Source organism: Zootoca vivipara, chromosome 7 (genome assembly GCF_963506605.1).
Source record: "Zootoca vivipara chromosome 7, rZooViv1.1, whole genome shotgun sequence".
In the NCBI taxonomy this organism is placed as follows: Eukaryota; Metazoa; Chordata; class Lepidosauria; order Squamata; family Lacertidae; genus Zootoca; species Zootoca vivipara.
Genome location: NC_083282.1, coordinates 20,923,065 through 20,950,676, shown reverse-complemented (window position 1 = coordinate 20,950,676; position 27,612 = coordinate 20,923,065). Strand labels below are relative to the sequence as shown.

Sequence of the window (27,612 nt, the reverse complement as noted above, 5' to 3'; positions counted from 1 at the left end):
TGATGAGAAAACTACCATGTCATCCAATGTATGAGGATCTTTGAACAGCTGCAGCCCAAAGGAGATGACATGACTGGGAGAGTGTGTTACAAAGCTCAATTTTTACATACATTGTGGCTTCTGAAAATAACACCTCCTGGGCTAACAACTGACATGCGCAGGGAAGAAGCCCCCCACCCCCCGCCTTAGCTCTGCAAGCTGCCCTGTTTCTCCAGCTTGCGCAAGGAAGCAGAAGGGACAGGCCAGCTTGGAGAGCTGACACGCAAGGAATAAGCTTCTCTGAAGGTTGGCTCTGCCTGTCTATGGAGCTGCCCTGTCCCTCCTGCTTGTGCACAGAAGCAGGAGGGACAGGGCAGCAATCCTGCGCCTTTTTTTCTAGAAAAAAGCACTGATTCTCAGTACCCTGATGGCTTCATTTGGGTGTAGATAAGATACACAAGCACCCCTTTCATGTATAAATTTTCTTTCCACACACACACGGGATTTTAATTCCATGGTAGATTGAAGACATGCTTGCCCTAGTAACATGGTAGCAGTTCAGACTTGCGAGTAATAGTTTGATTTAAAAGTATGATTGTTTGTCATTGTACCGGGCATCAGCCTCTTGAAATATGAGCTACTGATCCCAAATTTGTTGGGATATAGACACCTATCTGTAAAGCTTTGGGTAGAGAACATGGTGTTCTCTAGAAGCTGTAGATTACAACTCCCAACCTTCCCAGCCAGTATGGCCAACCGTAAGGAATAATGTTGCAGTCCATAATATCTGAAGAGCTGGCTGGCTGGCTGGCCTTGCTATGAGCTTTTAAAATGTTCAGAATGAGACCAGTTTTTTCAAAAAAAGCCAAGGATCTTTGTCTCAGATTTATTATTCCAGAGGCACTTATATAGAAAAATCTTACATTTAGATAGTGTCTTTCCTCTCAAAGGGCTTTACAAGCTACAATATATTAAAGTACAGCAATTATGTCCCAATGAAATGGGAGCCATCTATGATCACCAGAGTACCAGATACCACCAGAAGGAAGACATGGAGGTGCTTCATTTGTGCTGACCTTCCCATCACCCCAACAATTCCTGTTCAAGCAATCATAAAATCAGCGATCAACATACAAGACTATAGCACAAATTCATAGCTGAACCATGTTTCTGAATGATTACTCACATCTCCAAAAAAATTCTTCAACTAAAAAGCATAATCTCAAACACTGCTTCCTTTGAGCACCGCTCTGGTTCATTTTGCATTTATATACTTACTATCTCAGGAGGTCAGACTACTTTTGATGACTTGATAAAAGTAGGGATATTGCAACTTGAGATGTCGCAAAAGCCAAGACAATTTCTGAATATGGAGTTCCCCTGGACTTTGTATCTGGTGTTTAATTCAAAGAATCAGTTTTATTGGTTAATGGTTACTGAAGTTAATTTTGTCTATCAAACAGATAAACAATGGTTGTGCTCAGTGTTAAGTCTCAAACTGCAACGCCTTTTGGCTATCTGCAAAAGATGTTCTATAAATAATGGATACTTTCTGCTAGTTAGTGACAAAAAATACAACATTCTTTAAAAAACCTCAAATCTACTACTACTCAATTTTAGTGCAGACGTTTCTGAAAAAAGAATACAAATATTGAAAAAGCTGCATTTTCCAGTCTAAAAAAATTATAGCAGTTCTTTAAAAAACAGATGCATTCAAGAAAACCATTCCCTCTCAAGAACAGTCACTACATAATATCAACTTGAAAGGCAGGTTTTATTTGGGAAAAGGAAGCTTCACTAGCAGCAGAGCTACCTGATTTTCATAGATTATATGTACCTCTGAATCAGATCACCACTAAGCTGAAACTGCTGGGCTAGACGATCTATCTGTGGAATCAGTTTAACATCAGCCTTTGCAATATGATCACCCTGCAGTAACCACATGTTGAATATCACAACCAGTATCGGAAGCAGTCTCCCCAAGTTGTTCAAACAAACAAAAGTGGGAGTACAGAAGGGCAACTCCTTGCCATACAAAATAAAGTCGTACCTTGGTTTTAAAACAGCTTAGTTCTTGAATGTTTTGGCTCCCGAATGCCGCAAAACCGGAAGTGACTTTCCGGTTTGCAAACTATTTTTGGAAGCCGAACATCCAATGGGACTTCAAAGGCTTCCGATTGGCTGCAGGAACTTCCTGCAGCCAATCGGAAGCCGCGCTTTGGTTTCCGAACATGTTGGAAGTCGAACGGACCTCCGGAACGGATTCCATTTGACTTCCAAGGTACGACTGTATGGAGAGAAAAAATTGAAATGATGACAGATAAAGTTAGTTTAATTTTTAAGCTGCTTCCAAGCTCGATCCTTCTGTAGCTCTCCACCGATTATTCATATAAAACACATGAAGAAAAATGGCATTTATAAACAGTGGACTGAAGCACCATATTGGAAGCAGGACGAGGAGAACAAAAAATTGGCAGGCGGTATCTTACTGTGAAAGGGGGATATTCAAGACTGGTGTGTGGTCACTAACAACATATGTTGATTTTACAGCAAAGGGGGGGGGAGACAGCAATCACATTTATTTGCATATGTAGTGCATGCCTTCATGTAGTGCATTTCTATGTTACATCACATGAACCCAGACACATACCTAGGCTGTGTCATACTCCATGGGGTTTCAGAAATTCCTATGGGCTTAATGGCAGATTATTGATCAGACAGACTAGTTAGGCACTGTCTTCCCAGCCCCATCTACGGGGCCACCTCTAAGGAATGCTCCCATAACATCATGTAGCAACAATAATCGCTTCACTTGGAAAACTGATACTCTTTAAAGCTTCAGTTATATGTGGTCTTGCCAGAATCTATAAGTTTGTGATTGGCTTATTATCAGTCTGGGAACTGCTTATGTAACATTAAGCATCAGAACGTGGTTGGCATGGAAGTTATTCCTAAGAGGCAAACACACACAAAAATGCTCACATAACAGGAAACAGTTCTGAAAGGCTTTGAGAACTGCTGTGTCTTAGGCAATGAATGTTGAACATATACACACACCCCAGAAAGAAAAGCATGTCACCCTGTAAAAGAAAATAAATCTGAATGGGGCAGGTGCCCTTGGCGTTTTATTAAGAACCTGTGCACAGCTTCCCAAAGCTATCAAATGGATCAGACCCACTTCTAAATGTGAACATCAGTGATCTCTGTTTTGAAATACAGAACGTGAGTTCCTATGTTTAACTTATTCTTTCTATTTGTTCTCCAACATTCCCAGCTTCCTCATTCCTCTTCATTTCCCCCCACTTCCCTTCCCAGAAGTGCATGAAGCACAGGCAACAACAGAATAGCTTTTTATTTTATTTTTTGAGCCGGATAGAAGACTGGGACCAAAAGAACAGTGGGAAGCTGTGGACAGAGACTGAGAAAGAGATCTTCACTGGAATAAGCTCAGATCTTTAGCACTTAGAAATGTAGGTCCAAGGTTCACTTCTCTCCCAACGCTGCTGCAGAGCCTCACCCACCCTTGGCCAAAGGAAAAGCTTGCTGCCCTACGTAATGATGCAATGGAACAGGCTAGTACTGCCCTGGAAAAAAGGTATGCTATTCAGTACAATGAAATGATGCATCCGGATAAGACATAGAAATTCACGTCTCTTTGCACTGGGAGCAGAGGAGGTAGTGACCCTAACTTTAATAAGGGTTCTTCCCCAGAGGAAGGCAAAGGTCAAACAGAAGTCGAATTACTTGACTTCAGAATGTTTACATCCCAGGATGAATCAAAGTTACAGTGATTTAAGCCCAATTTAATTTAGGCAGGTTTTAAAAACCACAAGAATAAGGACATTCTTAGTACATAGTAATATTTAAACCAACATATACACAAATTAGTAATATTCTACATTATAATAAATGCCTCGACAGCTTGTTTTGGACACTTTGTTATCCTACACTTAGTAATTGGTTTAAAGAATGAGCCATCTGTTAAATTACATTGTACTTTGTGTCTTTCTATGCCCCGTGCTGTTTTCGGTCGCTGAAGTAGGTTGTAGATTTATGCAGTATTGTTGTTTTTAAGAACCAAATTCAATTGTATCTTCAGTAATCCTCTTGAACTCATAGTTTCCTCTTCCGTCCATGTGAAGGTAGAACTGAGGAGAAGGAAAAATACATATTAGCTAACTTGATTTTAATATATACTCTCTGTTTAAATAAGGATTGTCTACAGAAACTCCTATCACCACATTTCTGCTTGGAAAGAACACTGTAAAATGTTGCATGTCTTATACCTCCATCTGGTGGCACTGCCAGGAGCTCGGACTATTTATTTTGTGATGATAGAGTCATCTGGTTGCTGAAGTTTGGTCTCATAACTCTGACTATGTGTTCAACTATCTACTACTGAAACATGCAGACAAATGGCTAAAAATAATGCTGAATTCTTCACATATTTAAAATTGGTTATGAAATCCTGGAGGAATCTGCTTTGGGAAATTAGGTATGGGATGGCTGTGCTTATTGCCTTTTAAACTATGGTTTCATTTTAGCTATGTGCAACTGCCGACTATCACAGGAAAATCATATAACAATTCCTCTGAGCAGCTGCTTACCTGATCACCCTTACTGTGTCTCAGCTTCCTGATCTGTGAGTGGGTTTATATAGCATACATGTATGTACTGAAGGTGAAGAAATTATCTGAAACACTTCAAGCACTTAGGAGATCCAGCATTTTATCAGCCTTGTAACTAAGCCAGGGAAGTTACTAGCCTGATTTGCCTTTTGAACTACCCTGCTGAAAGTTATCTTTTACCAGGCAGACTTGCACAACCTTTCTGTTCAGATTGGTTTTACCAGCCGAGTGTCTTCTTTTGCTGTCAGCATGGAAATGCAGCGGGCTTGCAAAGGATAAACAGAACCATTTGTCCCTCATCCACCTGTCTACACACTCACCTGCATAGAATTTCAATTAAGTTATAGTGAGCAAGACAAGTATCTGGAGATAAGGGCTGTGTTATATGAAGATTACTGTCAGGTGTGTGCTTTTTATCTTAATCATCAGGGTAGCCACAATGGAATGGGGATTCACTTTTCATTTGCAAGAAAGCTATCTGATTGGGATAGCGACAGCTCATCATTTTTTATGGCTGTTTTATGGTGTTTTTAAAAAAATTCTCTCTTCCCTCTTTTCATTTTTTAATGGCTTCCTTCATGTTTTTAAAATGGCTAATTACTGTTTTAACTTACGCTATTAACCACCTTGTGCTCACTGAGGAAAAGTGAGCTATAAATGTTTTAAACAATTAATATGCTTCAGCTGACACAATTATTCTGTAATTTTGCAAAAGTGCTGTGAAACTGTTCGTTTTATTATCGAAAACACTTGAGCTGGTAGGAACCCAAGGTATATCTTAATGAGCAAGGTATGGATTTCAGATATCAAAACATATAACTTATGTTTAAACAAGATAAATCTTACCTCATGGTGTTTCCAAAGTGATTTTCTGTGGGATACAGTGAAGAGGGTGATACCAACCTAGAGTGACAGAATATAAGATAAAGTAAGCTTTAAGCTTCATCCAAAGAAAATAAACTCTCAAAAGCTCCACATTACATGATACAGGAAAGCTGTGACTTGATACCCCAAAGTCTATTTCTGAAAGCAGCTGCTGGGGCAGGGCAGGGAAATGCAATTTGGAAGAGGGCTACGGTGTTGGGGGTCGGGGTGTGAACCCTTTGGTTCCATACCAGCTCGCCACTGCAGAGTGCCCCTGCCCAGGTTATAACTAATTTATTCCACTGCCTGTAAATTTTCAGCTCCACTGCTAGTAGCCGCTCTAGGAAGGGGTTTGGGGTGCCACATGGTTAATCTCCCCCTCCCTGTGACCCTAATGCAAAATGCATCCCCCCCCCAGCTGCTTTCAGAAAATGACTCTCTGTTCTAATCATGGCTCTCATGTGGTTTGGCTTTGCTATTAGACATATCACATCACATATATAGACTCAATTTTTAAGTCCCATTCATTACAACGGGGGGGGGATTAAAGATGCACACTATCTTTCTCATTGAGAATCAACAGAATTTGATTTTAAGAGAGTTAAACCTTGAGCTGCCTTCTAAGGAATTGTTTGCAACTCTATATATGTTGGCAAACTGACTTTTACTTATCACACAGTAAAGAATGTGCATCGTGAATGTGCATCCAATGCACCAAAAATGTGCAGAAAGTGCTAGGTAATAAATCTGCTAATTTGGATTCCCCCTTGCTCTGGGCATGTTTTGAGTATCCTGTGCTTTAGTCTAGGATATGGTTGACCCAATCTAGGTACAGTATATGAACATAGGGCCACTATAGTAATAAAATCTTATTGATACTTCTTGTTAGAATAGTTCAAAGTTAGAGCTTAACTGACAATGCAAACAATGGAATCTGAACAACAGAATGGATGAATGTATACATACTTTTCGACAATGGCTGTAGATGTAGCCTTCCACGTCGACGCTAACAGCGCTAGTACATTCGTCCAGAATTGCAAACTGAGGCTTATGATAAAACAATCTGGCCATCTGCAATGCAAGACCAAATGCAAAAGATCTAACACATATTTCTGAGACATATTTCTTGTTTACGTTTTTATTAAGCACTAGCTGGCCCTGCCACCCGTTGCCGTGGCTAATCCCTGTGACTGCCACCACCCTGTGTCGATCCATGACATATCCCGCCCCCTCCGCCCCGGGTTTTCCCTGTGATTCCCCCCAACCTGTCCCATCCCATGACGTATCACGCCCCCTCTTCCCCCCACCCCCCGGGGCATCCCTGTGACTGGTCCCACCATGTCCTGATCTATCCCGTCCCCTCCTACCCCCACCCAGGCGAGTCAGTACCTCCATTCGGCCTAATCTGTAAAGGCTTTGGCCTAGTATGTAAACGGCAGCTGAGGTGCTGTTGAGAGGGAAGGTTCTATAGATGTAGTACCAGCGCAGCCTCCACTAGAGGGCGCTGGTTTGGAAGCTGGTTCTTTTCCCAGCATGCACTTTTGGCTGAGTGGTGCGTTCTGGAACAGGTTTTTTTTGGGGGGGGTTCACCTGGCGGAGGTGTGGCATCTGTCTTTGAAAACCTTATAAGAGCCTTCGGACATTCGCTTTGGACGTTGTGTTCAAATTTGAACGCAATCGGTGAAGCGGTTTCGGAGAAAAATGGACACAAACCCACATGCCCTTTTTACATTTTTATCTGGTCCATGGGGTCACGAAGAGTCGGACACGACTAAACGACTAAACAACAACAACATATATAGATAGTACACCCAAACTAATGCATACAAGAAAACTTTTTAACTAGCCAAATCAATATGTCGTATTATATGGAAGAGATAATTCAAACTATAGCACTTGCATAGCAATACGAATTCATCCCACAATCCTCAAGAGGGCATCAGTGTCCTTAGGATTTTGGCATGTAGCACTCCAGTAAACACATTTTGCATGTAGAGCCAGGGTGGGGAACACATGACCCTCAATATGTTTCTGGACTACAGCTTCCATAATCCCTGACTACTGGCAGAGTTAACTGTGGCTGACAGGTACTGGAGTCCAACACCATCTGGAGAGCTGCAGGTTTTAGGTTTCTCCAGCCATTTAAAGGGTGAGAAAGCAGGTGATGGAGAGAACCTTGGTTGAGATCCTGGAGAGCCACTATCAGTCAGAGTAAATATTGGGCAAGATACTCAACTAGTCTCACCTGGAGAAATAAACCTTCCTAAGTCATCGTTCTTTCAGATACGCCAAAAGAACATGAGCACAAGAACACTTTCCCCTCCTGTGGTTTCCAGCAACTGTATTCAGAAGCACCGCTGCCTGCAACTGTACTCATATTTAATAATGGACAATTTTGCTCATATTTAATATTGGACAACAGCTTTGCTGTTGCCAGGCCTAAGGAATTCCCCCACTCCCCTCCTGATGGTTTCAAGGAGTCAGGAGGAAACAAGATAGCTTTAATTATGATTTATTTAGTCTCTATGATAACAGACAATAACTCACGTCTTGCCACCATAATGACGTTGCTCACTCTGACTCCTCCTCCTTCCCTTTTTCCCAGCAACATGTGTGCTCCTACAGAGTCTTCCCTTGGACAAATTCCTTTGCACGTGATGCTCTTGTACCCTTAAAGACCTTCATGTTTGAGGGGAATGTAGATCATCTATGCTGTCTAATGAAGTGCCTGCAGTCAGCCCCATTTCTGTTCCTGCTTCTGTTAAATCCTCGTAACTAGGCTGCTTGCTAGCCCTGCCTGATTATCTTGTTCATAGCTTGGCTGTAAATCAACACTCTCTCCCTCTTCCCTGTCACAGTGGCAGGAGAAGGGGGAGGCAATCTCACCCACTTTTCAGTCTCTGCATTCCAGTCCCTGACAGCTGTTCTTAAAACAATTAATGCCTAGTCCTCAGTCAAAAGGGGTGCTGGAAAATACAAACATTTTATAAAACGACAGTATAAAGACCACATACAGCCATCCTCTGTTTCTCTCCTCCACTGAGAACATCCATCCAGTCCTGAACACTATCCCAGCCTCCTTCACGGTCCAGGATCTGACCCAACTGGACGTTGTCCAAGTACTCCTTTAACACCTGGAAGCAAAACCGCATAGGTCAACAGGCTTGAAAATGTACTTGTTTTATGACTTCTTTCAGTTTTCTCCACTATCTCCACCTCCAAAGGATGCTGAGATGGTCAGGATCAAAATGTTTTATCACATACTGAACAATAACAAGCCCTGCCAGCAAACTGGAGCGAGTACACCACCACTTTCTCCCAAACCCGAGATGGGCAAAGCCATTTGCACTGTGGAGTGCCACCAAATCTCTCACCTTTCGGCCTTGAGATGGGACAGGAAGTAATCAGAACTTCTGCTTCCCATGCATTTGGGCTCCCCAATTAGGGACACAGCAGTGAGGAATCTGCCCTTTTGTGCATCTTGACTCCCATCTCAAGTGGAAAGCAGAGCACAGGGACCAGGAGATTAAAGGATGTAGCAGCAGCCATTATGCCACTACTAGGTTGGGCTGCATGTGGAGCTATCTTGCTTCATCTCCTTAAAGGCCCAGTAGCACTAAAGGAGATGTATTACACAAGCCAACTATTATAATGGAACTTGCCTATCCATCTTTCCCCCTTTCTCATGTACGCTGTGTTTAACTTCAGTGGTGCACAAGCCAGATGCTATAGCATTCACCACACTGCAACTACAACAAAATTGGTTGCATGAATTGGCCATGGCTTCAGTCAAATGAAGTTTACTTACGGAAAAGAAGCAACATACCTATGCTGTCAAACACTGTATGAAAGTGTTTTGCTGCTATTTCTAATGATTACCTAAGTTTACAGTGAACTTTCAGCTTTTACAGCAAAATAATCATAACTGGGACACTGTTTTACCTGGTCAGAGATTCCTTTCCTTCTCTGGTCATCTACGGTATCTGGATAGATGACTTGGTCTCTGAGCGTTCCAAGAGTCATATATGGTCTCTGAAAGTAAATTGCCAGGAATCAGGACAACTTGATGCACATTTTTTAAAACAACAAGAAATGCCAAAGGCTATGGCAGTTTGCTTTACCTGAGGAACATAAAACAGCTTTCCTCTCTCAGGCTTAGTCAGACAGCCACCAAACAGGGGCCACAACTGCAAAGATAAAATGAATAATAAAATTTAATGAATTGTGATTCTGTGCCTTTTGATGTCAAAGGTATACTTACTCCTGCATTTACTTACCTCACCAAGGACACGGAAGAGAGAACTCTTTCCACACCCATTTGGCCCACAAATCAGAACATTGGCACCGGACCGGACCTGGAATGCAAATCAGGCCAGCATGTATTTAAATATTTTGAAAAAAAGGACAATGAGCAATATGGGTATCTGCTTAGGTTTTATTTGTATGTCAGGTCAACCTACTGTATTAATCAGGTCTCCTTACCCTGTGAATCAATATTTCACTGAACAAAATTGTTGCTCCGCGATGTTCTTTCAAGCATGAGCACTCAATACGGAAAACTTCAAATGAGTTGCCAAAATTGTTTTTAAAACAAATTCTGAACCAACTGTGTTCCTTTAAGCCAAAAAGTCAAATTCCTCAATGTAACCTTTGCTCGGTTTCAACAATTGGATGTCTTTAGTTAAACTTTAAAAGCTAGCAACTACTTAACTAGGAATCTGAGGATACAAGAAATTACAGAAAGCTATCAAATGAAGACTGCTTCCCTAAGTGAACTTACTAAAAAGAAAATACCACTAAATTCAGATGACTACTGAGTAAACACGTTTTGCATTGATTCGTAAGAGGAGGCATATATGAAAGAATAAATTGGCTTGCTTTCCCATTTTATAATTAGTACAGCATCTCCTTATATCTAGGATTATTCTAGATGTTTAAGAAAATGCTTGAACTCCCACGTGATTATAATAGTTTCACTTTAGTGTCGCCCAACAGGGACACCTAGTGGTTTATAATTGGTTAAGATTATGATTCCAATGTACATATAATCCCTGTGATTTGGCTGGTGCAGCAGATTTGCGCACAGAGCTGCCAATAATACTTACGGTCAACAACAAAAAACTTGTTAACTGTACAGAAACACTGTTAAAAACCATATGAACTGGACTATTAGGCTAAAACTAAGGAAACCATGAGTTGTCCACATGGGTTCCTGATCAATATTGTTCCTATTCTCACATGTTCTGATGAGAAAGTTCAGATTTTTCTACCCACCTACTGAATGCTTGGAGTTAGAACCAAACTCTATGTGAACAGATGGCTCTGTCTATGGATCTTTACCGTTCCTTCTTGCCCTTCCACAGCCCCGGAAAAGCTTCTCTGGTGGGACGGGGACCCTCCTGAACAACATGGTTTATGTTATGTGGAAGACACTGGGAGAGGAGGAATCACCCCAAATCAGGCAAAGCTCTGCTAATGCAAAGTGCCTCCACCCAATTTTGGGTAACACTGGCACTCTGAAACTGTTTTAGGAGGCTCCCCTGACCTTCTAGAGAAGTTTTTCAGGAGTAGGGGATGGGAAATAAATTTGCTTCCCTCATACAGACAACGGACATATCCCATTCTTTCAAGACGATATCGCTCACGTCATGACATACCTCGAAATTAAGGTCTCTAATCAATATATCGCCATTGGGTGTTGCCAATGGAACATGATCAAACCTGCAAGGAAAAAAAACAGATACTTTGCTGTTAATACTAAGAGACCATACTTACTGAAGATGCACAGACACAGCCCTACCATGAAACAAACAAAGTAGCGGGTGATGTAAAGTCAAACTACTATGCTTTCAATCAGATGATCAATGTGGGCAAGCGTGAACCTAGTCCAAACCTGCCGTACACAAATAAGAATAAATAATAATAATAAAAAAATAATAACATTGGATTTATATACTGCCCTATACCCGGGGGTCTCAGGGCAGTTCACAGAATAAAATCTGTGATATAAAATCACAAAATACATAATAAAAATAAAAGCAACAACCAAATAGCACCCCCCCAAAAAAAACACATTTTAAAAGAGTATAGGATGTCAAACAGATCAAACAAAGGCCTAGTTAAAAAGAGGATATAATGATGGTGCCAGGCGAACCTCCCTGGGAAGAGCATTCCACAGACGGGGAGCCACCGCGGAGAAGGCCTGTTCCCGTGTTGCCACCCTCCGGACCTCTCGAGGTGGAGGTACACAAAGGAGGGCCTCAGAAGATGATCTCAGGGTCCGTGTAGGTTCATATGGAAAGAGGAAGTCCTTGAGGTACTGCGGTCCTGAGCCATTTAAGGCTTTACAGGTCAAAACCAGCACTCTGAATTGGGTCCAGAAACTAATTGGTAGCCAGTGCAGTCGGACCAGGATCGGTGTAATATGCTCAAACCGTCTTGCTCTGGTGAGCAACTTGGCTGCTAAATTCTGCACCAGCTGAAGTTTCCGAACCGTCTTCAGAGGCAGCCCTACGTATAACTCATTGCAGTAACCTTGAGGTTACCAGAGCATAGACAACAGTAGTTACGCTATCCCCTCCAGATAGGGGCATAGATGGGCCACCAGCCGAAGCTGATGGAAGGCACTCTGGGCCACTGAGCCTCGAGAAACAGCAAAGGGTCCAGGAGTACCACCAAGATACAAACCTGCTCCTTCAGAGGAAGTGTAACCCCATCAAGAGCAGGTGACTTCCCACTCATCTAGTCTAGGGAACCACCCACTAACAGTGCCTGGATTGAGCATCAGTTTGTGGGCTCTCATCCAGTCCATTACTGAGGCAAGGCACTGGTCCAACACTTCCACTGCCTCACCTGCAGATCATTGACTGACAATTGCCTGTGCTAACCGGCTGCAGCTCTCCAAGATCTCAGGCTATACAAATTATGTAAGTTATCTGCAAGCTTGTACAATTTGCATTCAAGTTCTCCTTTGGTATAATCTTACATGGTTAACGTCTCTCTCTCTCTCTCTTTTTGCTACAGCATGCCTGGTAATGACTGCCGAAATCTCTCCTTACGGAGGGGTTCTTTTTGCTCCCATGCCAAACTGAACTAGGACAAGGTCAGCTCAGAACAAACCTCGGCTGCACAGAGAGTAATCAACCACATGTCTGGGATTAGATAATTCCCTAAATCAAATATTGGTTTAGGTCACCATGGCCCGGAAATAAAAAATATAAAAAACAAGGGAAGAGCAAAGTGGTTTGGGGAGCTGCTGCAGAGCAGCATGCACATTCGCAGAGTCCTGCATTGTGGAAACAGACTGGTGAGCACTGAATTAGAAACAAAATTGTAAAAGTGTGGGTGCATAGAACTGAAGAAGGCTAATGAGAGAAAATCTAACAAGAGAATAGATACTTTACATACTTGATAATATTATCTGCGATGACTATTCGCCCGGATCCAGGTATCAGTGGCACAGCTTTTTCTAATTCTGAATCTTAAGTGAAAAAGAAACGCATGCATTAGAAAGTGCACAAGTCTGGCTATGAGTTTAAAGACACATCAAGTCCGCCATTTACCCTTTTCTTGGGCTAACATAGTCCGCTGATATTTGCCACTGTTCAACTCCTTCAGAACTTGCATTAATTCTGTAATTCGAGCTGTGAACCTAAAAGTTAAAAAAATGACACCTTATTAAACTGAAAAGGCATTACTAAATATTCTTCAAAAATTAAAATGTTTCAAAAAGCTAATTAAATAACCAAAACAACTTAAAATGAAGGTGCAATAATGCAAGCAAGTCTTATTTACATACTATATTCACAAATCACATTAAACTATTTTTTCCATTAACTATGATTTACACAGTGGACGAGGAATATGCTAATGCATGCTGTTAAAAAGTTCTCTCTCCCCTCCTCCCCAGCGCCCATTGGGAAACAAGCCAGATCCTGGTTTGTCACGATGTCTGAACCTCAGTTCCTGATTTGTTTCCCCCAAATAAACCACACGTGGTAAGCAAAAAAAACAACACCTTGGTTACCATTCATGGCTTGCATAGAAACAAACCATGAGTCCAGATTCATACGTCCCAACAAGCCATACCCTGACAGCTATACATTATTGGGAAGATAATGGCAATGGTACATATTAATGGTCTTACCCAGCCAACCGTGTCATTTCACGGCCTGCGAGAACTATCCTGCCAAGCGCTTGAGACATTCTCAGTAACATTCTTCCACTTTGGTAGTAATCCTTAAAGTGACAAAATGTGGGGTTGGTCATGAGGAAGCGAGCAAATTGCATGCTGTCCACTATAACTCAGCTCAGAAAATTATTGCTTACCTCCAAAAGTTCTGCATGGGTACTATTCTGATGGCGAGGATGAGACAGGTTCAAAAACGGACGGCTAACAACCAGATAGCCAACGACAGTCGCAAGGTCTGAAATATTTTTTTTAAAGTTTATTTCAAAGACAGCTATGAATACAAGGTTACAATGATTTTGAGGAAGATACATGAACCCAACACTAAGCAACAGCATGCAACTCTATTCTTTACTTCTCTTCAAACTCACCTGTTATACTCATTTCAGTTGGGTTTGCAGTTTTTTGGATCCAAGAAAGTGTGAGTGGAACTATGCTTGAGCAAGGCTACTTTTCCATCCCCCCCCCCTCCTGACTAAAGAACCCCGAACATTTGTTCTGAGGGTTGGAGAGGATCGTCTTTGATGTGACATGATAGAGGTGCTAAAAAGGAGTGGATTATCTGTGGAAATGAAATAATGGAGAAGTGCCCTTTGGCTTCTTCTACAAGGTGATTTTGGATATAAGCTAACCAGTAGTATTGTCAGGACAGGACTTTGGGGCAGAAGTTAAGGGGATCCACTACACAAAATGAGGAGGGCTCCCAAACACAGCAGAGTTGGCTGATGTAGTAAGCGAATTAATACATTACCATCTAATTGAGTACAGAGTCTAAAATTAGCTAAGTGCACCACTGAAGTCAACAAATTGAGAGTGAGGTTATTGTACTTATTATTATTATTATTATTTAATAAATTCATTAGTCGCTCTATCTTGCCCAGGACAACCTAAAGTGACTTCCAGCCAACTCCTCCCACCCCAACCACCAATGCAATTTCTTTTTCCTCTGGTAGCATTATCACACAAAACTCGGAGACAGGGCCGGGGGTGTTATGCACACTTACATTTGGATATGTTATGCACACTTACATTTGGCAACAATGGTATCTATGAAGCCCATAGTAAACCGGAACAAAATAAAATTGTGCAAGTGCTCTACCTATTGAAATGGAAAAAGGGGGAGAATTATTTCCAAGATATTCTATATATTTAAAGCACTGAATCAATAGCTTCTGAAACAGTCTAGTTCTCTGCCAAGTCAGCATTAAAATATATGTACGTTTGCAGGAGCAATAAGCAAATGAATGTTGAAACACACTACAGTGCACAAGAGGGAATTGTTCCACCAAGGTTGGGCACTCCATAGCCACTATCCCACTTTTGGTAAGCTTGAAATTCCCAACTTTCATTTGAAAAGGATGACTAGTCTTTTCACAAGTAATGCTAAGCAAGCACATGAGAAAGGGTAATATATATTTGCACACACAATAGTATATTAGGAATGTGCAGTGGATTATAAACAAACAAACCCAAGTCCTTGGCCAAAGCAGGGTGCTTCAGAGGGAAGTGAGAGCTGTAGGAGGTGCCTCAAAGTGAATAGGTAAACACCTCCCAAAGCACTTTCTGGTGCCTCAGCAACTTGGATGCCAAAAAAACCTGTTGCAGGCAACTTGTCTGCTAAAAGTAAAACTAATGAATCTAAGCATACCATCTCAGAAAAAGGTCAGGGTGGAGTGAGACAGTGCAGGCACCAAGGCGGGGAGAGAGCACTGAACAGCAGTGCAGCAGTGGGATGGCTGTGAGGAGTGTAATTTCCCATGGAGTTATGATGGGTGGGTGCTCAGCACTTCCTTAGCCTGCTTTCTTTCCAGCTAGGCTCACTTCCACTCTTAAAAAGCCCAGTTGGGAGAAAAACAGTTGGGGAAGAGGGAAGCAGCAAGCAGAAGAGCCCAGCACCCTGACTCACACCTTCATTGGAAATCTACTGTTGTTGGGTGGTAATACATGTTTGAAAGCACAGGTCTGCCACTGTCTTGTTCAGTTCTGCCCATATTCCAATATAATCCCCAAATTCCTGCAGTTTTTCTTTAAATCGAATACGTTTACACCAAGTCGAAGGCCATACCATCCAAATGATAAAGATACACTACCCCCACCCCCCACCCCATTTATTCTTTTGTGGAAAACTTAAATCCTCTTTCAAACCTTGCTAAATCCTTTGGTTACAAAGTCACTAAGCAACTTCTGTTTCACAACATTCATTTATCTAAGCAACCTTGGGGTGGCTCACTAAATCGAACAGGACGATACAAAATTAGTGCTTGGCAGATTGCATCCTTTTTAATGGTTACAGGGCTAGGACTTGAGGGATCAGAAATCAACCCCTCACTTAACCAAGAAGCTCACTCACTAGGAAACCTTGGGCAGATCACTATCTCTCAACCTAGCCTATCTCACAAGGCTGTTGCAAGGACAGAATGGGTAGGGGGACAACCATATGCCAAAGTGAATTCAAAGAAAAGTGGGCAATACGTGCAATAATGTAGTACAATATATAATAAGATAGCCTGTGGCAATACATTCCACGAAGTAATTTATGCACTGTGTTTGGGAAAAATATAGATTTTTTAAAAATGACATAATTTCATTAGATGATCATCTCATTAAGATATCCCTCTAGTTCTTCTGAAAAGAGCCATACACACATCATCATGCTAACTTACCAGTTTGTGGAAAGCTTTGTGAATTGTTTGTTTTTCCCTTTGATTCCCATTATAGAAAGCAATTTCTTCACTGCAGAAAGGGAAATTAAAAGAAGAATGATGATAATGCATGGACTACCTCCAACAAGAGTGACTAGAAATCAAACATGGGCTACCTGTACAGAAGAATGAGGTAGAAATCTGGTGAAAGAGTCAAGGGGTGGCAGAAGGGACTGGTCCCACCACTTTTGTCTGCAGGTAGGTGATCACAATTTTGAATGTCCCACCCCCACCCTGGTAAAAACACACACAAAAACACTCTCCCAAAATCCTTCTTGCTAGTCAAACATTAGAATAGAAAAGGGTGAACCTCTCTTCTTGCTAGGCTAAGTTTCTATGTGCAGGATTAAAGACACACACAAAATACCACATGGGAGAATTCAAAAGCATGATCCCCACCATTTGCAGAGTAAAGCACTACTCTACCCTAACACTTCGTTCTATGTGGACTATAGCATCTGTAGACCACACTTCAAAGCTGCTACAATATCAGTCCAGGAAAACGGTCCCTTCTTTGAAATGGCACAATAAGAAGCATTAAATAATTCAGAATTTTTTAGTTGTTTTAACTACAAGGAATTCAGGAGAACAGCTGATCTTGAGGATTGTGATAAGTGCAAGTTTACAAATTTTGAAAATAAAGAAACACAGAAAGGATCTTATTTCTTAGTTGGTCTTTATGACCCCCCCCCAAATTTTTTTTGCCTTGAAACAAATGCATACCTATTTGTAATGAGGCGGGAATTGACAAATCTGTACTCTCCTTCATATTTTTGTTCTGTGATAGTCATTTTACCAATGGGCCTTCTTAAACGTGTAAGGAAAAAGCCTGAAACAATCAAGTAGGCCATCATGGAAGCAGGGCCCTATAAATATGTAGGAAATATGACAAGAATTCCAGAACAAACTGGTTAGCAACCACAGTTTTTTAAATTAACATTTGCACATGTATGTGTGAAGAAGACATGTATAAGTTTGATTTTCCCTCAAGTATCTTAAGTAGGGGAGAACGCAAGGAAACCAAATAAGAGTTTTGAAAGTTTTAAAAGTATCTGTGTGTATGGCTCCCTGTAATAAAGAAGACTTTAGGAATGCTTGTACAGCATTGTTTTATATTGACAACAATATATTCAAATCCTTTCTAACCTAAAGCTGAAATCCTATCCACGCTTAACTGGGAATAAGTCCCACAAAACAATGTGAGATTTACTTCTGCATAAACACATAAGGGATTGCTCAACATAATTATTCAAGGGAAAAGTTAACTTTCTGGGGGGAAATGAACACTGCGGAAAACATTTCTCAAAGAAATATACTGATGAGACCAATAGATGTAGGACTGGTTGCAGGAGGCACGGGGAAAATTGGTAATACAATCCTATACAAATCTCTTCAGATGTTCCATTGAGCTTCAGTGGGATTTACCTCAAGGTAAATAATCTGCATAAAAACGTGGCCATAGTTAAATTTTACTGAGAGATTCACTGCAGTTCAGCATCCAGGTATACAACCGAGCAAGACTGTTACAATCCTCAGCTGCATGTATCGGAACAAAAAATTAGTATGGACAGCTCTGGCTTCTCTTTTAAGGTACCAATGAACCCATTAAGATGCAGGACCTTAGCCTGAGCTAATGGTATTTCTGTTGTGCTGAATTATGGGACAGATGCAGTGGAGTCTTATTACCAGAAAGGGATAATAATAGGCTGAAATGTGGTAAAATACACTCTTAGCACACAGCAAGCTGAACCACACACAGGAAAGAATGCAGACATGTGATAATTTCTTTTTTCACATGGTTGAATCTACCTCAGACTGGATAAGGGTTTTTAGGACAAACACTTCCACAAAAAGTGACGTTGAACTATTGGCAAACCATTACATTCACTCAGAAATGGAAGCCAATGAAAATTCAACAGATTGGCTATGATGCAATCACCTTCCAAGAGAGCATGGATTGTATACACTGGTGACTTGTTTGTCCATATATTATGAAATTAGCCTATAAAGTTTCAACTGTGGCTTCCCCTCATCTTTCAACATATTACCAGTGACATCAGCATTGACTTGAGAAATTTTCAAGAGCGGTTGTGGAATAAAATGGCCTGGAGTGTTTGTTCAATTTCTAAATGCTTTGGTTCCAAATGTTTCTGAATACTAGATCTATAGAAACTTCCCTGTTAATACACTGCTTGTGCTGTAGAACAAATGGGTCATTTGCAAAACAATTACTGTAGATGATGAAAAACGTGATCTTACCTGAGCTCCTATTGCACTTGTTAGTTTGAAGATATACAAAACGATATCTAAAAATGGCTGTTAAGAGAAGGTTTAATATTAGTTATCATGATAACTAAAAAAGCCAAAAAAAGACACACAACTTTCAAAAAGTCCAAGAAGTACACAACTTCTAAACAAAATGTCATGTTCTGCAAATAAACACAGCTAAATTAGCCCACACAACACTGAAATATAAGATTTATATTCATTCTCCAAGAAATCAGACATTCCATTCAATTTAGAAAACAAAGAGTTCAAAACGTAATGCAATAATATACACCATCCTATCTGTTCAGCCTATCTATTTTAGTTTGTGCCGTCTGCTCAACAAACCGTCTCTGAGAAAGTCTTTCAAGTACACAAGAGGACCCAAACGAGAGAGACAACAGTCTGGGCCTGGATGTGGGTTGGCAGACAAGAAGCCATAGATTGCAAACATGGTGTTGCAAGCTGCTTAACAGAATGTGTGGAAAGAAGAAGCAGCTCAACTAAAACTACTTCAGTTGCATGTGACATGCCCTAAATGAAAGACATTGAAGTCATTTGCAGTGTGGTGCCTAATAACTTGTGGACTAGAACTATCTTTGATGTGGCTGACTCAAGTAATGTGCTGGACTTAATGCAAGTGATTATGCTAAACAGTTACACGCTGATATTAATATACTTCTATCCTACAAATATTAAAATGAAGCTTAATTATGCAGATTATGAAATTACCAAAGAATGGCTCCTCTTTAAACTTACCTTGCTAAGGTTTGAATACAGGTCTACTACACTGTTACAAAACTTTTCTACATCTTGTGTCAGCAGCTGATCTGGATTGGCTATTCTGTTGTCCAGATTCCCCATTTTGTAATAGGTGTAAGTCCTAAAATGTGTGGAAATCAGAGAGTTAGATTAATGTGGCATTTTCTATGGAATCATGCATTTTATAAATAACTGATAGCATTTTTAACAATTAAGCACATGATTTATGACTGGTTTAAATTTAAATTTATATTAAATCATTAAAAATATTGGAGGGAGGGGAATTAGTCACTTACTGAAGATATTGCTCATATAGGTACTTGGTGAGTCGAACACGGAAACACAACTTAAGTTCGTTTAGCCCGTACTTCAAGAAGTTGTTCACCAGTGAGATCTATGAACAGCAGCAGTACAATGTTACACAAACTCAAATAAGCTAAATAAGGATTGCTTCTTTGCATCAGTAAGTGGGCAAAGTCTAAGCTGCATGAAACCCTCCACCTTAGGTTAGCTCAGATGGCATGTTAAAAACCAGGATCATCGCCCAATCGCTGCAATCCCATATAAGATTACTCAGAAGTATGCTTCAATAAACTCAGTAGGAATTACCTCTGAGCATCATGCATGGGATTGTGCTGTCAATCTGCATAAATTTGTATTCAAAATAGTTTTAAACAACAACACGGGCTTGGATCCAGAGAACTGAGTGGAAGGTGTATTAGTGCCATTTCCAAGAAATATCATGTAAGGTAACAGAAAACATTCCACTGACTATGTCTACTAGGGCTGAAAGGAGTTGCAGTTCAGCAACATCTGGAGGGCCAAAGATTATCCACTCCTGGATTCAAATGATGTTGTTTTGTTACCAGTGTGCTGCCAAAGCTTCCTGTGTCTGTTATGGGGTTTGTTTTGTTTTTATGATTTATTTATTTATGGTTGGTTGTGTAAGAGTTTCCAGAAATGGAAGAGGTTATATTGGATTTGGGGCTACATTTCTCATACAGCACTTTCCCCAAGGTCAGAAACAGCTCTTTGGTGAGCAGTGAAGTTTTCCACTAGTAGAACACCACCTCTGTATATAAGCCATGCTCTTTTCTTTTAGATGATGCACACAGGTGTCACTGAATCATCCCCTCTTCTCTCACATATCGAAGAGAACAGCTGTTTTAAGATGGCACTTACCATCTGCAAATGGTGAATCTGCTCATCTGTGAATCTGGGACACCATTTCAAGTCCAAGTATTCTTAAATATATTCTTAAATTGATTAATCTGATCCATCAACTACATGTGGCATCCCTAGTCTAAATCCTGCAGCCACAAAGTGATATCACTATTCAAAGGCTGAAAAGTTGTTTTTCTCTTCCACCCCCACCCCCCGGATCTCTAATGCCCACTTCTCACCAGTTGCCAATACCATATTTATGTAATTTTTTCTTCAACTAAAAATCTTGTAGAGGGATGAATATAAAAACTAACATGAATAGCTAACATTTCTTCATCTTAGCTGCTGTCTGCATTAAAAGAAATTACTTATACCCCTAAATACTCTGGATGTGGAGTATTTCACACACACCCCTCAACCTTTAAACTAGAGTCAAATTTATCTCACTGTCTTTAAGTTAAAGCATTATATTTACAGCCCTTTGGGATTAATTATGACCCTAGATGCATGTGCAAGTTTTTTTAAAAAACAACAACAACATGCCATTTCAATTTTTAAAACACAACAGCTAACTTTGGAGCTCATCTGAGAAGTTGGAATTGGTCACATTTACAAAAGCAATGTCAACACTTACAGCAGGCATAGCAGCGATGAAGTTGAACAAGTACCTCTTGAAATCTTTTCTGCTGCGGCCAATGATAGCACTGCAAACCACCACATGCAAAATGTTAGGCGTAAGGGAAGCAAAGCCCATCCCTCAATGGTTCCATGAAGGCAAAGTAGAAAGCCATTTAAGGTGAACACAGGACAAGAAGTTCAACAAAGAAAGCAGCAGGACTCTAGTTCCACCATACAGGCATACAGATGTGCTCCCACATCTGCCAACAAAGCAACAGCTGGTCTGCCGAAACCCTTCTCTGCGTTTCCACTGCAGCTCTAAAACAACTAACTATAGAAGCTGTTAACATGGGGAGGGCTGCGGGGCTTCCAGGAAGCTTTCTCTCTCCATGGAAGGGAACAATAGGGCTGTCACGGAACAAGCTCAGTGTTGAATTCCACCCCTCCGTGATGTACAGTTGCCCAACTTATCACTATGTCCTCATGCCCTCTCCTCATTCTCTCCCATTCAGCTTCTGTTCACAAAGAAATATGCATCCCAATGACCTCAGGACACCAGGACACCGGGATGGGAGGAGGAAGGAGCTATAATGGGCTACCACTTGAAGAGGCAGCTTCATTTCCTTTGGAAATAAATGAATAAATAGCATTTGGCCCACTGAGCCCAAACGTTTTGATTAGCAGGATTAGAAATGAAGAAAGGTGTGTTCCCCTCCCCCCCCAAAAAAATGTGAGGAGAAACCAAAAACAGTGGAGGGTGGGGAGAGGGCAAGCTCAGGAATGGGTAGGTGAATGGTGACAAGGGTTTAAAAATGTAGTGAGGACTGAGAAGTTCTGACCATCTGGTAATGCCTTGATCTAGAATGAGAATTGAAGAGAGGCTGGGGAATGGTTTACTTTGTTCTCTCTTCTGCCAAGTCAAAGGGGTTTGCTTTGGAAGAGGTAGAAAGCAACAGTGAAGATAACCGACACCATTCAGTACAACTTGTAAGACCATACATTCTGAAGCAATTAAAATAAAAAAATGAAAAAGCCACAGGAGCACCATAAACTGTACAATTTAGTTGACATTATTCAAACTAAATTTCTGAAGACATAAACTGGAAGGGAAAAAGCTAATTGCTTCAGTTATGCATCAGTTATCACAGCATAAAGGTAACAGGTGCATGCTAATATTAACAATATCTGTTTACCAGTGGAATGGAAACTACAAATTTAAAAAAGGATTTCTTGAATAGCGACAGATCCCTGCTTACGATTGCACTGCAAGAAAAAATGTACATAATTTAACAGCTCTGCTAATGACTGAAGAGTTGCTACCATTATATATTTTTACAGTGTACAGTGGAAACCTCGGTTTTCGAACATAATCTGTTCTGGAAGACAGTTCAAGTTCTGAAACATTCGAAAACTGAAAACTCAATACAGAAGCCTCAATACGGAAAACTTGATACGAAAAACTCAATATGGAAGTTGCGTGGCATGACTTCTAAGGTACGTTCGAAAACGGAAGCATTTACTTCTGGGTTTACAGTGTTCGAAAACCGCAATGTTTGTCAACAGAGACATTCGAAAACCGAGGTACCACTATATCAACATTACTGCTGACATGACAGGCATGAAACTGATTTAGCAGAGAACTAAATGTGCAAGATAAAAATAATAAAGTCAAATGGCATTTTGTGTACAATTGGTTCACTTTTTGTATTATGAAACCCAAACAAGAAACCAAAACTCGAGCACATTCCTCTTCTTTTAAAACACAGATAGTCTCTGAATATCACTTCTGCCTACAAAACTGTATTTTATTTGCAGATTATACCCCACAGAAATAAATTATCCTGATTTATATTTTGTACAACAAATAGGAAATTTGCCACAAATTGGTCCCTCCCCCCTACCGGTATCCTGTCAACTGTTTGCTTGGATTGAGCTTTCACTCATGACAATTATAGCTACATTGGCTTGGTTCACATATCATATTAAATCAGTAGCTAACATTCCACATACACACCTTGAGATGTCATGGACCAGAACTTCCATCAGCTTCAACCAGCATAGTTAATAGCCAAGGATGATGGGAGTTGTAGTCCCACATATCGGGGGGGGGGGGAACAGATGGACGGACGGACCATATTGGCTATTGTTACATTAAACTATAGTTAAACTATGCTGTAATGCAGACACCCCCAAACTTCGGCCCTCCTGATGTTTTGGACTACAATTCCCATCTTCCCTGACCACTGGTCCTGTTAGCTAGGGATCATGGGAGTTGTAGGCCAAAACATCTGGAGGGCTGCAGTTTGGGGATGCCTGCTGTAATGCGAATGTGTAGCATGATGAACAGTTCTCACTCCACTCCTGCTCATGCCATGTTGATGGGAAACAAGATGGTCTGGCTTGTCATGACGTCCAAACTCAGAGTGTTGTAGTTTCTTCATGCTTTATTGCTTGTGTTTTGTATTTGGAGAAAGACAATCTAAGAAACCAGATTTGGACATCACAACAACCCTGACTCTTTTCACAGTGGTGTGGTGGCAGCACAAGTCAAGGATGAATGAAATAATAACTTTTCAGTGGACATACCCAGCATGCTACTCATTCCCATTAAGCATACTTAAGTTTTTAACTATGGTTTAATGAGATGTACGAGCTAGGCCACTGACTGCCTAATGGATGTTATCGGTCCCTTTTGCGCAACACACTAAACCATGGTTTAGTGAGAGATGCATAATCTGGAACAAGGCTGAGGAAAGACTTGTGCTCCCCCTGCATCTGAAACAAGTACTTCTGCAGCGTTTAATGTAATCTCAGCTTGTGGTGTGGGAACCGGCTGTTGTGGTTTAAAACAAACTCTGTTTTGTATTCTTCAAAACAAGCCAGCTTCAAGCCACAGGGGATAAATATGGAATGTTTAAGTAACTAGAGTTTGTTTTAAACCACAGTGTCTGGTTCGTATGCAAAACCAGGTGTCTGAAAAAGTGAAACTAAACACACGAGAGCAGGAGATTATGCAAGCCAAAGTTTCACTCAGGTTCATGTGGGAGGGTGATGAAGCTATGCTTAGTCTTGTTCCAGCTTGGATATATAGCACTAAACAATGATAAGCTATGATATGCAAACAGGGCCAGAGGGAAGGAAGGGTTTCCTGCTACCAGAATGAGCTGTGACAAGCCTCAAGCCCAGGTGTTCCCCTCCTCAATGTGAGAAGAACCTGAAAACATCTGCATTTGAATTTAAACTAGTCACAGTTCCCCATGACTTCTGAACTCTGTAAATTGAGATTTCTTTTAACTATCATTAGGAAGAACAAGTCATGATCAAACTGTGGTTAATTTAGAATTCACAGCTTCTCTTCCACACAGCTACAAGAGAGAACAAGAAGAGAAATAAGAGCTAGAGGCTCTTTTTGGTTCATTCTCACAGCACGAAAATAATTTACCTTCCCATCCCATTATCTTCTTACATCTAAGTCAACTGCCAATCCATTTTATGCAACCTTTGTCCCTAGTTATTGCAATCTTATACGTCACACGGGTATATCACGCAAGGATCAAATAAGAAATGCTTACCTCTCAATAACGGTTCCATTCTGAATCATCCAAATATCACAGTATGTGCGAAGTATCAGCATCATTGCAATAAGTAGCAAATAACCTGTCTAGTAAAAGTAAAGTGAGGTGTCAGTGTTCACAGATGATCATTCCTTAATGAGTTTTCTACAAACAGCCTAGAGTCTTTCTTCAATTACAAAGGACAGGGCACAAATTTTAGTCATTTGCTAACAGTCCAGGTTCAACTAAATAACTTTCATCCAAAATACCTTAAGGACCGCCTGATTCCTTATGCTCCACCTTCATCACTAAGATCCTATGATTGGACACTTCTGGTGGCTCCCTTGCCCCTGAGTTTCGGCTGGCCTTCACCAGAGACTCAGGAAAAGTTTATTTTAAGAAAAAGGCCAGGAAATGTCTATGTGTTGGATCCAGACTGCCTCTAGGCAAATCTCAACCATGAGGTGCTACCGTATGTGGAACAATATAAATGGACTCCCTTTCTCCCTGTATGCTGGAAAAGACTGTTCTGCCCCCTCCCTGAACAATGCTGCTCTAAAGGGTTGGGTGACCCTTCAGAAAAGTCTTAGAGGCAGTGTTGGGGGCTGCAGGTAGAAGGGGAATTGGCACAAATTCTCTCCCCTCACTGGATTTCCCTCTGGAATAGAAGGACCCTTTCATTCTTGGAAGGGCAAATCTGGATGCAATGCTGTGAAGTTAAATAAAAAGCTGAAAAACATTTTAACCTGGATTAAACAGAAAGCTAGGCTAAAGAAAATAGTAGAAACCATCTTATGTAAATTCATCTATAGCCACTGCTGCGTCCCATATTTATGAGGCTCAGTTCTCACAGCAGGTCTGCAATACCCAATTTTCTTGATGTTATCAATAGATATTCAATGACATATGAATAAGGAATCATAAACATTGTGCAGCTGGGGGAAAAGAGAAAGTAAAGAGAAAATGTGGGGAGAGGGGTAATGATATTTAGTTCTATTGCATGGTGTTCATGCAGGGATTTTGTGTCAGCATCATGTCAGTAGGTTCTTTACATATATGGTGTATATACCTATATATTATTGGCATTGTGAGAGATTGGAGGTCTAGAGCTTGGTGGTTATATTCAGTTGGTTGCAGTGTGGTTTGTTTGTTTGTTTGTTTGTTTGTTTGTTTGTTTGTATGTATGTATGTATGTATGTGTGCATGGTTGGGTGGGGGTTGTATAGCCATATCAATTCATATGCTGTTGAGTGGGATAAGTCATTGTCTTGTGCTGAATGCGAACAAACTGTAAAAAAGACTATGATTTGAAAGTGGAGACACTATATGTACTTTTTCTTTTTTCTTTTGTTTATTTGCTAGTAACACAAGAAAATCTTTAATAAAAAGTATTTAAATTTTTTTTTTAAAAAAGGAATAAGTTGTATGGTCCTCAATTTTTAAGTCATCAGATATATGAGAAATAATGTATATTGGAACCCATCAATTTGAATCTAAAATGCATATTGTAAGCCATTACTATGAGCCCAACTTAATACTGGTAACTGAAAAGGCTGCCTGGAAAATAGTTTGATATAAATGACATCAGAAAGTGACCAGATTATCAGAATCACGGTGACAGGTAAAAGCAACATAATTAGACAGGTTGATTGTTCTTCATTTGCAGCTTACCTCTTTACAAAATGTTCTAGGGACCATAACGCTCAGGATTTGTCGTATTCTTGCAAAAAATACTCTGTCTACTACAGCTCGTTCCTTCTTGACTTCTTTCTGCACATGAAAAGATAACACAAGACAATTATCTTCCTGTTTTCTTTTTGCATTCCATATTGGTCAACTGACAGCATAGTATTAGATGCCATGCATACAACTGTATTTTAATCACTCTGAAACAGTCAACCCATTCTACATGAATTGCTGTTGGAACCCTAAATCTACCAAATACTACATAACCTTCCATTTTTTCAAAGAGGAAAATGTTTGCCTGCAGTCACCAGTACTTACTCATGAATGGATCCATTAGCTTGGAGGCTCCAGTTTGCCGCATAAGATTCTTGCCGGCCAATGCACACCCAATAAAAGCCTGAAGAGGACCTAGCTGGAGAAGGTTTTACTTCAAGAAGCAGTGGGCTACAGCATTTCCAATCAGATCTACTCATGAGTAAGCAAGGAATCTATTCTGTTATCTCACACAGGAAGTCTGGGTGCTTTCTTCCAAACAATTATTCTGCTGCTCATTGCAGGTGTAAACTGCATGGGGAGGAGGATTAATGATCTCTCCTTATCCTGGCATTGAAACCCATGGGTGCATGGCCCTTCTATACATCAGAAGCAGAATTGAACAATACACATAGGCATCACACTTTGCAATATTTCCAAACTAAAGCTAGATGGGGAAAAGTCACACAGTGGTAAACAAACTAAGCAAAAAAGCATCAGAAATGTTTCCTTTATGAAACATGGACAAGAAAGAAAAACCAGTATTATTTAATATATTTCAGAGTGCTCGGAAAAGAAAGGTATAGTGCCCAAGCATTAGCACCATTTAAAATATACTTTCTCTTGTCCGTACAAAATGCAAAATACAAATTTATCCAAAGTATTTTCATTTGCAAACACTACAGAAAAGCCACATTGATATTTTAGACTTCCGGTCTGCTACGCTGGCAAGAGGACGCAGAGACCTCGAGCTCTGAGGTCTCTGGCATTGCGGGGGGGGGGAATCCGCGGGGCGCGCGGATTCCCCACAAGAACCCTGGGAAGAGCGTCCCGGGGGCTTAGCAGCCCAGCAGAGCTCCAAAATTTCACGATTCCTCTGCTGCCCAGGAGACTCAGTAGAGCCAGCCGAGAGCCAGCGGAGTGGAGTTGCGGGAGCCATTTTGGGCACC

General features: G+C 40.7%; 1 protein-coding gene across 2 annotated transcripts in view; it reads right to left on the bottom strand.

The window, feature by feature from the left end:
- Positions 1-849: 849 nt before the first annotated feature.
- ABCD3 (ATP binding cassette subfamily D member 3) overlaps positions 850-27,612 on the bottom strand; it is a 46,122-nt gene continuing 19,359 nt past the window's right edge. The window contains exons 3-23 of one of the 2 annotated variants that reach the window (XM_035121924.2): positions 26,396-26,494; positions 24,743-24,831; positions 22,364-22,433; positions 19,685-19,782; positions 19,386-19,509; positions 18,621-18,677; positions 17,085-17,227; positions 16,323-16,392; positions 14,689-14,758; positions 13,800-13,897; positions 13,618-13,709; positions 13,034-13,122; positions 12,879-12,951; positions 11,129-11,192; positions 9,749-9,826; positions 9,593-9,658; positions 9,414-9,503; positions 8,486-8,605; positions 6,438-6,542; positions 5,454-5,510; positions 850-4,127 (exon numbers count right to left, since the gene is read on the bottom strand). In XM_035121924.2, the coding sequence (XP_034977815.2) occupies positions 4,050-4,127; positions 5,454-5,510; positions 6,438-6,542; positions 8,486-8,605; positions 9,414-9,503; positions 9,593-9,658; positions 9,749-9,826; positions 11,129-11,192; positions 12,879-12,951; positions 13,034-13,122; positions 13,618-13,709; positions 13,800-13,897; positions 14,689-14,758; positions 16,323-16,392; positions 17,085-17,227; positions 18,621-18,677; positions 19,386-19,509; positions 19,685-19,782; positions 22,364-22,433; positions 24,743-24,831; positions 26,396-26,494 (1,830 nt within the window). In that variant the 3' untranslated portion in view covers positions 850-4,049. Of the gene's footprint in view, positions 4,128-5,453; positions 5,511-6,437; positions 6,543-8,485; positions 8,606-9,413; positions 9,504-9,592; positions 9,659-9,748; positions 9,827-11,128; positions 11,193-12,878; positions 12,952-13,033; positions 13,123-13,617; positions 13,710-13,799; positions 13,898-14,688; positions 14,759-16,322; positions 16,393-17,084; positions 17,228-18,620; positions 18,678-19,385; positions 19,510-19,684; positions 19,783-21,186; positions 21,257-22,363; positions 22,434-24,742; positions 24,832-26,395; positions 26,495-27,612 lie in introns of both variants that reach the window. The other variant, XM_035121923.2, reaches the window with a different exon arrangement.